This window comes from Clinocottus analis, unplaced genomic scaffold, assembly GCF_023055335.1.
Source record: "Clinocottus analis isolate CAN_PGR_092001 unplaced genomic scaffold, fCliAna1.0.p SCAF_17, whole genome shotgun sequence".
Lineage (NCBI taxonomy): Eukaryota > Metazoa > Chordata > Actinopteri > Perciformes > Cottidae > Clinocottus > Clinocottus analis.
The window spans coordinates 16,415,934-16,426,181 of record NW_027175898.1 but is presented as its reverse complement, the minus strand read 5'-3'; the positions used below and the strand labels follow the sequence as shown (position 1 = coordinate 16,426,181).

Genomic DNA, 10,248 nt, shown 5'->3' with positions numbered 1-10,248 from the left:
CACATTTGGACTTTGAACATCTGGATTTTGTTTTTGTTATTAGAAATTGTAGTGAAAACCAAACAACAGGATGATCTGATGATCTTAAGTTAATTAAAGATCCCACATTAATACAGGAAGTAAATAGTGCCGTCTTTAAAAATAAATAAAAGCACACATGTGGAACAAAGTTGAATAAAATGACTCTTAAAAAAGGGTAAAATAATTATTTAATCGTAGTAAATTGTGACATTTTTCAAAAAACATATTTCCGGGCTAAAAGCAAAATATTTTCACATTTTAAAAAAATAGAAAATTAAATCAACGTAATAATATTCTTAGATACAGATCCACATTTCTACAAATGGAACAAAGTTGAATAAAATAACTGTTAATTTTTTTGGAAAGCCAACAATCTAATAAATTGAACATGAAATAATCATATTAATAAGCTCAAATACAGATATAATGTCAGGGCTCATTCAATGAAGAGTTTGTGGTTATTAGAAATTATTAAACTAAAAACCAACCTGTGCAACAGAAGTATGATCATATGACAATATTTTAAATTAAAAGCTTTTATTCTAATAAGCATTCTGATATAAACATGTATAAACAAAGCAATATAGCTACAACATCTAACAATATGTTAGACTATAAACTCATCAAGACAATTCATATTTAGTGACAAAATCTCTCAGTGCTATAGCGGATAAATGTGTGCAGCATTATCGTGCGCTCGCCTGCTCGTGCTGCTCGTTTGAGCACCCAAAGGTGCTGATGAACAACGCAGGAGGCTCACGAGGAAAAGAATCTTTTGGCCGGCGGTTAGATTTTTACACCAATAAGTGATTCTGGCTCAGGAGCACATGGACTCCTGGAGGTGGAGCCGCGAGGGAGAAACCTGAGAGCAGCTCCCCGAGTCCCAGAGCGAAAACCGGCTGATCAAGTGTCTGAGAGAGAGAGAGAGAGAGAGAGAGAGAGAAAGAGAGAGAGAGAGAGAGAGAGAGAGAGAGAGAGAGAGAGAGAGAGAGAGAGAGAGAGAGAGAGAGAGAGAGAGAGAGAGAGAGGGAGAGAGGCCTGTAGGGGTGGAAGAGATGGAAAGATGGAGAGTTTGTGTGTCTTCAGAGGCACAACACATAGACTCTGTATGTGTGTGAGATCCAAGAGGGAACATTGTCTTGCGTCTGTTTCGGCCTTTTTGAGCCGAAGGTGAAAGAGGCTAAAAGGTAGGAACAGAGGAAAGGAAGCGAGGGAACACCAGAGGAGAGAAGTGGACGAAAGGAGCCCGAAACTCTGCCATCCAGCTGATGCTCTACTTTGGACTCTGAGCCTGAAGGTGAGCTCCTGACTGTGGTTTCCTCACGTCACCGTTACTCTGCTGCGTGATGTCACACTGTCGCAGAACATGCAGCTCAAACGGAGGAAGATTTAGGAAGAGCAACTTATTGTTAGGAGTATAAAAGTTGCAGCAATGTGTCTGTGTTGCTGTGCAGTGGGAGCAGCTCCACCTGAGCGACGTCGTCGTCCGTGTGCTTCGGGTTTCAGAGCTTTGTGGGGCAGCGAGGCGACACACAGGCCTCATGTTTTAAACATGCAGGGACAGAAACGCAAAACATGTGTTTGAAGAAGGCGAACGCAACGAGTCGTGTCGCGAGAAAGTGTGTGAATGCACCACACGCAGTGTTTATAATAATACAAGTAATAATTCACTTTTATTGCGCTTTTCTAAGGACACAAAGACGCTTTACGAGGACAAGAGACAGAGGGTTTAGCAGGTTGGAAGAGGTGAGTTTTTAGGGCTTGAATGGCTTCAATGATGACTTGTGAGTGCATATATTTTAATGTTTAGCACCTTTTTTTTAAATCGTCTCCTCCCTCTGTCCTCGACAATATGCTTTCCAGGTTCATCGCAGTCTAATTGCGACCGATTTGCCATCTTCAGCACGATGACACGCGGCGCAGGTGTTAACTGTTAACCGTCCACGCCTGTCACAGGGTCCAGGAGGCCGAAGGTCGGCTGCGCTCGCTGCCTCTCCACCAGAGGCTCCTCCTCAGAGAGATAACCAGCCCTTCCAGCCTCTCGAGGGGGGGGATCCCTCCCGCTTCCGCTCTGCCCGAAGCCCAGCAGAGCTCTGCAGGACGCCAGTGACACCGAGACGCTCGCACAGCTCCAGACGGGGAACTCCTGTGAAGGTACGGTGGCCTCTGTCTGTCAGGTGAAAGGAGCTTTCATTGTACAACGCTGATACCGCTGGGGGCTTTATTATACAACACAAGGTGTGTGACTGTGCCAGCGGGACGTCACAAAGCTCCCCTGGATGAATTCCAGTGAATAACCTGACACTTCCTAATTGTTCTTCTACCTTTTTTTTTTATCTGGCCGCTATTGTGGAACTCACCTGTTGAGTTCAGTTTCTCAGCTGGAGGGATTTCTCCGAGCAAACGTACTCGCTGGCAGCTTTAAAACAGAGCATCGTTAAGTCGACTCATCGATCAAACTAAATCAGTGTGATCCAGAACTCTGTGTGTGTGTGTGTGTGTGTGTTCCAGGTACACAGAGCAGAAGCTGCCATGGAGAGTCACATCACACAGATTTCCAGAGACGACCTGGAAGATCTCAGAGATGCCTTCAATAGAATTGGTCAGTCTCACACTCTCTCTCTCTCTCTCTCTCTCTCTCTCACACACACACACACACACACACACACACACACACTCCTGGTGTGAGCGGCACATTTACAGCTGACAATAAAGCACGGCTCTTATGCAAGAAGTGTTTTTACCGCTTCGGGTGGTTCAGTGTTCGTACTCTGTGTGTTCGAGGTTTTTTCAGATGTTGCAGACGAGGCGTTGCCCGACTATCGTCCTCACAAAGTGTGTAATTACAAATAAAAGATGATGATAATAGAGCAACATAAATAAGACAAAGCACATTCCTGTGTGATACACACAAAAAATGCTGGACGGTGCAAGTATCACAATGAAGGTATTCAAAGGTTTGTCGTAGCGTGAGGTCGGTTGAAGCAGAAAAGAAGAACACGTTGAGTCCATCATTAGACGTGTTCACGTCCTCCTGCTCGTCGTCTCTGCACACGCGTGTGTTTACTTTATAACACGCTAAAGTACAGTTGAGTCCGATTGGACGTGGTTGTTTTTTGTCGGTAGTTTACTCATAAAGTGTGTGATACGGACCGAGGATACGACCTGAAGGGAACTGGAGAGGGAAGGAAACGGGCTCAACAAAGTCCACAAAGACCATAAATGTCGCACAATAGATTGCATTGTAATATATTTATATATGACATGTTGAAGCACTGATGTAACACCTCAGTGAACGTGAGCACTCTGAAGGCAATCCACGCAAGAGATTGGAAAAAAAACACAAAAAATGATCTGTGAAAATATTGTATTTGTCCTTTTTTCTGCCAAACAAATGATGATTTTTTTCTCATTTTTGGGATCATAAGATAAAAACCTGCTCAGTAATTTAACAAAGTTTGCAATAATGAATGAAGAATGAATACATACATATTTGGGTTTAAATAGAGCAATAACTAATAACTAATCATCACCAAATTGTATCAAATTAAATTGATGAGGACATTTTAATAAAGCAATCATTGTTTGTTCCTGCTTTTATTATCTGTGAGCAATATGTCCAAATAAATATTAAGCTCATCAGTTTTAGATTAATATTTGTGGAGCAAATTGACTCATTATATATATATATATTTATATATATATATGTGTGTGTGTGTGTGTGTGTTTATTTGCCTGCAGACATTGATAACAGCGGCTTCGTGAGCGACTTTGAGCTGCAGGAGTTGTTCCGCGAGGCCAGATTCTCCCTGCCGGGGTACAGAGTGCGAGAGATCGCCGAGACCTTCATCGCCGGAGACACCAACAAGGACGAGAAGATCAGCTTCGACGAGTTTGTGTCTGTGAGTTCTGCACAACAACAACAAGAAAGATAATAATTCATTCATTCATCCAAACCCGGCCGTGGAGTAACGCAGGCTCCGTCCCGAATGTTCAGATCTATCAAGAGCTGAAGAGCCAAGAGCTCAGCGAGTCCTTCAGGAAAACCATCACGAGGAGAGACGGGATCCGGTCCTTCGGGGGAACGTCGGAAAACTCCAGCGAGGGAACGCAGCACTCCTACTCTGGTGGGAGAGTGTGTGTGTGTGTGTGTGTGTGTGTGTGTCATGTTTTACATACGAGGAAGTTGTCTTGCCGGGTGGTGCAAACATGAGACAAACAACAACAATGCAAGACACAGTGCAAGAAATAGAAACATGTTGAATTTACATATATATATATATATATATATATATATATATATATATATATATATATATATATATATATTGTGTGTAGATGAGGAGACGGTGGCGTTTGTCAACTGGATCAACAAAGCGCTCGCAAAAGACAAAGACTGCCAACACCTGCTGCCCATGAACCCTGACGATGGAAGCCTCTTCACCTCTGTCCGTGATGGCATCCTGTTATGGTAACACACACACACACACACACACACACACACACACACACACACACACAAACACACACATCTGAAATGTGAAATTCCCCTCACACTCCTCGTTCTCCTTCAGCAAGATGATCAACTTGTCTCAGCCCGACACCATCGACGAAAGAGTCATCAACACTAAGAAACTCGCCACTTTCACGATGACAGTGAGTAGAAAGAATCAATAATTAATCCTTAATAATACAAGAAAATACTAATAAATGTGTTGTGCATGCTGGTTCATTCATTCGCTTGCTGTGAGGTTTTATGGCAACCAGCTAAGCTCCAGATATTGTAGGTTTTTTAATATCTAATGAGTGATGAACAGAACTCTTTCCAGTCTTTACGCTAAGCTAAGCTAAGCTAACTAGCTTCAGCTTCATCCTGAGTAGATAAAGGGAACTATGGTATAAATCCCCTCATTATTGTATCCACTCTTATCTCTAATTGTCTGTATGTATGAGGTCAACTCAGTGCTTGGTAGATTGGACTTTTCAATAATGTTGCACTGTGCAATAAATACCATCTTATTATAGATTAACTTCTTACTTATATATGTTATGTTAATGTCAGTACAGTCACATGTTTGTTCTGTTTTTATAACTTGATTTTATCACTTGATGTTCTTTGATGGTGTTGTTGTTCAATAAGTTAGTTATTATTTGGAGGATTCTGGCCTCAGACTTTCATTTTGCTGACCTGTTTTTCCATGAAATGAAAACAAGTTGGTAGACAAGTTGCACGCTTTGATTCGTAGGAGAATCTGGTGCTGGCGCTGAACTCGGCGTCGGCGATCGGCTGCACGGTGGTGAGCATCGACGCCCATGACCTGATGGCTGGGAAACCCCATCTGGTCCTGGGTCTGCTCTGGCAGATCATCAAGGTGGGCCTCTTCGCTGAGATAGAAATCAGCAGGAATGAAGGTCAGTTCACACACACACAAAGGATATAAATATATACATATATATTTAACCCTAGAACATGAATGTCGGGTAATTTTCACGATTGTTGTTACGTTACTTTTATTGTGTTGCTTTTGTCCGAGTTGTGTGGGTCTTTGTGTAGTTTCATGCTGCTCACTGATGTTATAGAAGGTAGACGTGTCTTAGTGAAGGCAGGCGTGTCTTATTAAAGATAGGTGTCTTATTGAAGGTAGGCGTCTCTCAGGGTACTTGTTGTGGGTTTTATGAGAAGTTCTACAGGGTATAATAAAGGAAGAGTACTTCAATTGGCTTTGTTTTGTTGTATTTTAATATATTTTGTTGAGAAGTATATTTTATCGGGTACATTGTATCGAACGAAATACACTTTCTAACCTCAGTGTTCTAGCGTTAAACAACATGACTTTAAATAAAGAGTCTTGAACTAACACCACTTGTGTGTTCAGGTCTGATCGGCATTCTGACCGACAAGGAGGATCTGGACCAGCTGAAGTCTCTCTCCCCTGAGCAGCTGCTGCTCCGCTGGGTCAACCAGCATCTACGCAACGCAGGAACCAACACCATCAGCAACTTCAGTGAAGATATTAAGGTCCGCAAGCAGAACACACACACACACCTTTTCTTTTCTTTACACAAAAAAGGTGTGTGTAGAGGCTCTAACTTTAACCAAATTAAGAATTAGTGACACTAGGGAGGGCCAAACGGGAGAACATGTTCGGACGAGTTGTTCTGCCACAAACAATAAAGCCACTGTTCATCCCAACACACCTGTTCCCGTAGCAGGCACTTACCTATATGCCCTTTGAACTGAATGTGCCACCTTGTGTTCAAATAAAGGAACTGCATGTCGTCCCCCATTCACCCAGCGTGTCCCTCAAACAATAAACCTCATTTTAGCTCCAACAGTGTGTAATCCCATTTTTGTTGTTGTTGTATTGTTCCACTGTAGGACTCGCGAGCCTACTTCTACCTGTTGGACCAGATCGCTCTCCAAGAGGAGAAGGACAACAAAATGAATGTCAAAATTAACAAGAGTGGCATGAACGTGAGTCACATAGTTTTAAAAAAGTCCAATCTCTCTGTTCTATTATCCTTCAAGATGTAAATGACACTAAATATAGTGGCCTTGCTATTGAATTGATGCATTATTACATGTACGAAGTGTCTGTTTTGTGTGTGAAGGAGCGCAATCTGGACCGAAGGGCCGAGCTGATGCTGCAGCAGGCGGCCCGGCTGGACTGCAGACAGTTTGTGTCTCCTCAGGACGTCACATCTGGCAACAGCAAACTCAACTTGGCCTTCGTGGCCAACCTGTACAACATGTACCCCGGCAAGCAGCGGGGGGCTCAGTTTAATGGAGCCAACGGCATAGAAGCTGCACTCATAGAGCGTAAGACACAGATTTCTTTTATACCAATGCTAGGCTGCATCACACCATGGTTTTGAGGCTGCAAAATTATAATACAGGCATAAAATGCTGGCATTCACACACTCACAAACCACAATGTGAATGTGCAGAGGACTGATAGAAAGCAACCCCAGAGGTCATAAACCCATTAAAAAGCTCAAGTAAGTTAATATTTCAGGGTTCGGCCGGCATAAAACCAAACCTGCCTTACATAAGCGACAGCTGAACATTCCTGCCAGGTGATAGTGGCTGTGTGGGAACAAGTGTTTGGCAGCGTAATGTTGATGTTTATCATGTGTTTGTGTCCTTCCAGCTGAGTCCAACGAAGAGAAAACATTTAGAAACTGGATGAACTCTCTGGGCGTCGCTCCGTATGTCAACCATCTGCTCTGGTATGTCATCAGTTACACATTAATGAGGTTAACATTGTTAAGGTCGAGGAATGGAAACTTGCTGTGCCTCCATATACCTATTTATTGGCTGCCCCTGTACAACCAGTAATAAAGGTAGAGAGAGAGATAGAGAGAGAGAGAGAGAGAGAGAGAGAGAGAGAGAGAGAGACCAGTTAGGAAATCAGGGGAGTAACATCAGTGTCCTTGGCTTTTATTTAGTTTTAAACTTACCTTTTCTTTATATCTATTGTATTAAAAGACAAGTCGCTCCTACCTTCGGTGGGTGTCCCCGCTTTAGCAAGCTAGCGCTGCTGCTAGTAGCTCCCCGCTGTAGCCAGCTAGCGCTGCTGCTAGTAGCTCCCCGCTGTAGCCAGCTAGCGCTGCTGCTAGCTCCCAGCTGTAGCAAGCCTGCGCTGCTGCTAGCTCCCAGCTGTAGCAAGCTAGCGATGCTGCTAGCTCCCCGCTGTAGCCAGCTAGCGCTGCTGCTAGCTCCCCGCTGTAGCAAGCTAGCGATGCTGCTAGCTCCCCGCTGTAGCAAGCTAGCGATGCTGCTAGCTCCCAGCTGTAGCAAGCTAGCGCTGCTGCGAGCTCCCCGCCAGCTGCTACTGCTAATGCCCGCGTCCCTGCTGCCCGAGTCGGTCGTCGAGCCGGGCAGGTCCCCGCTAACTTCGGTGGTTGTCGGGGAGCTAGCAGCAGCGCTAGCTAGCTACAGCTGGGGGACACCCACCAAAGGTAGCAGCAACTTGTAACCCGACTTTTACAGTAAATCATATATTATCTTGTGCTCTTGTGAGTATTTTCATTATATTATTTGCTCTTAGGCCCTTTGTAAACTTATTTTGGAAGTTGCTATATACATATTTATTATTATCATGGTACAAAGTATTCTACTGGAGCCTTGATCAAAGGTTATATAGATGAAATGGTATCGCTTCACTTTCTGTGCACACATTTTTCCATCTTCTCTTATCAGTTATCTTATCTCTTATCAATTTTAAATTGACTTCAGACTTCAGACCTATATTCTCCCAATTTACAGTATGTGTCCTGAACAGGGTTACAGCCATGATTTAAATAATTTTGAGGATTATTCCACGTGCATGTGGTGGAGCCACATTGTATTCCATATTGATTTATGTATTTATTGGACCAGAAGTAATCAATTGTAAACAGTCTATAAGGGACTGCACTAAGCCTACATGTGTTCAACGCTGACAAAACCCATTTTTATTGCACAAGCCCCAAAAAATGACTTGCTCAAAATGAAGTGACTCTCTTTAATTACTTTATTGAATGGATACTGAAGTAAATGTAGCGTTGTGTAAATCTCATATTTGTAATCTTACCTCCTTTAATTCAACGATTGCTTCTTGCACACACCCCTGTAACAAAAAGAAAAGCACCTGTTGCAGCAGTGATGCCGTATTCATTTCTATATTTATATTTGTATTGTGCCTCGCAGTGACCTGGTTGACGGGTTGGTCATCATGCAGCTCTATGAGAAGGTCAATGTGCCTGTGAACTGGAAGAAAGTCAACAACCCACCGTATCCTGTCCTGGGCACCAACATGAAGAAGGTGACCCGCATCAAAGAAGCAGAAAGAAACATTTTCAAACGACAAAAATGAAAAAGGAGAGTAAAATTGTATTTCCTTACCTCAGCTGGAGAACTGTAACTACGCTGTGGAGCTGGGCAGAGACGTGGCTCGCTTCTCCCTCGTCGGCATTGGAGGAGAAAACCTGAACGAGGGGAGCCGGATGCACACCCTGGCGCTGGTCTGGCAGCTGATGAGGAGGTATATATATATATAACTAACACACGCACCAGTCAAAGCTGTGGGGCCGTAACAGTAGCTTGAGTTGTCCATCCGGCTTGTTGTCCCACAGGTACACATTGTTGGTTCTGTCAGATCGGGGAGACGGTGATAAAGTTGAAGACCAGATCATCCTCAACTGGGTCAACAGCACCTTGAAACAGAAACGGAAGGACACACAGATCAGCAGCTTCAAGGTGTGTGTGTGTGTGTGCACGAGTGTGTTTGTGTGCATGCATGGTGTATATATTTTATCTGTATATTTATATATACATACATATACAAGATGCAACATAAAAAGTATGCTTCCACATTATTAAATTAGTACGAGCAAGCCCGTTCACACTCGACTGTTTCCGTTTTCTGCAGGACAAACTGATCAGCACCAGTCTGCCGGTGATCGACCTGATCGATGCCATCGCTCCCGGCAACGTGAGGTGGAACATGGTGAAGAGGGCAGAGAGAGGAGTGCTGAAGGATGCCGATAAACTCAACAACGCAAAGTAAAAAGGCAGAATCTAATCTGTTATTTTCCCCCCTGCTTACCCTGCAGGGTCTTTGTATTTGTCACTAGACCATCGTCTCTCTTCCTGTTTTTCTCCCAGGTATGCAATCTCATTGGCTCGTAAGATCGGAGCTCGCGTCTACGCCCAGCCGGATGATCTGGTGGAAGTAAACCCCAAGATGGTGCTGACGCTGTTCGCCTCCCTCATGGGCAAGGGGAGGAAAAAGGCCGACCGCTGAAACAAACAGGAGCCACCAGCCAGCTGGAAAACAACCAACATACATTTCATTTCTTTGCGCTTTTCATCCCCTCCCCGCCATGTTTTCCTCATCAATATCTTTGTTTTCTTTGACCTTTAACCTTTCTGTGATCAGAGCGAGACACTGTGTTATTCTCTGTTTCTGTAGCCCTGCAAACAATACACTTAAATAATTTCTTATCAGCATTAGCATTTTGTTAGTTGTCTGTGATTTTGCAGAACGAGCTCCTGATTGTTCTTCTCTGTTTCATATTTGATATTTGCATTACATCAGTTGACTTATTCTGCTGTGTAAACAGAAGGAAAAGCATAATCCTGCACACACACACTCCTATCCTTCGTGTCTGTAAATGTTGTGCATTAAATATTGCTATTTAATTAATAAAGAGAATCTATTAAATGTGACGAGTAACCTTGTA

At 43.4% G+C, this 10,248-nt stretch overlaps 1 protein-coding gene and 1 long non-coding RNA gene across 2 annotated transcripts; one reads left to right on the top strand and one right to left on the bottom strand.

Moving 5' to 3' along the window:
- Positions 1–2,535: 2,535 nt before the first annotated feature.
- On the top strand, positions 2,536–10,229 carry pls1 (plastin 1 (I isoform)). The gene is made up of 15 exons (XM_068579854.1): positions 2,536–2,623; positions 3,763–3,923; positions 4,019–4,148; positions 4,360–4,492; positions 4,596–4,677; positions 5,268–5,433; positions 5,898–6,040; positions 6,401–6,496; positions 6,634–6,841; positions 7,173–7,251; positions 8,714–8,828; positions 8,914–9,047; positions 9,139–9,262; positions 9,435–9,568; positions 9,671–10,229. Exons 1-15 carry the CDS (start codon positions 2,554–2,556, stop codon positions 9,807–9,809), a joined length of 1,914 nt encoding a protein of 637 aa, XP_068435955.1. The 5' UTR covers positions 2,536–2,553; the 3' UTR covers positions 9,810–10,229.
- Positions 3,679–7,962, bottom strand: LOC137787444 (uncharacterized). Its single transcript, XR_011077653.1, has 4 exons — positions 7,526–7,962; positions 5,210–5,406; positions 4,428–4,484; positions 3,679–3,930 (listed from the first exon to the last, which is right to left on the bottom strand). It is a non-coding gene; the product is annotated as an uncharacterized lncRNA (long non-coding RNA).
- Positions 10,230–10,248: the final 19 nt, after the last annotated feature.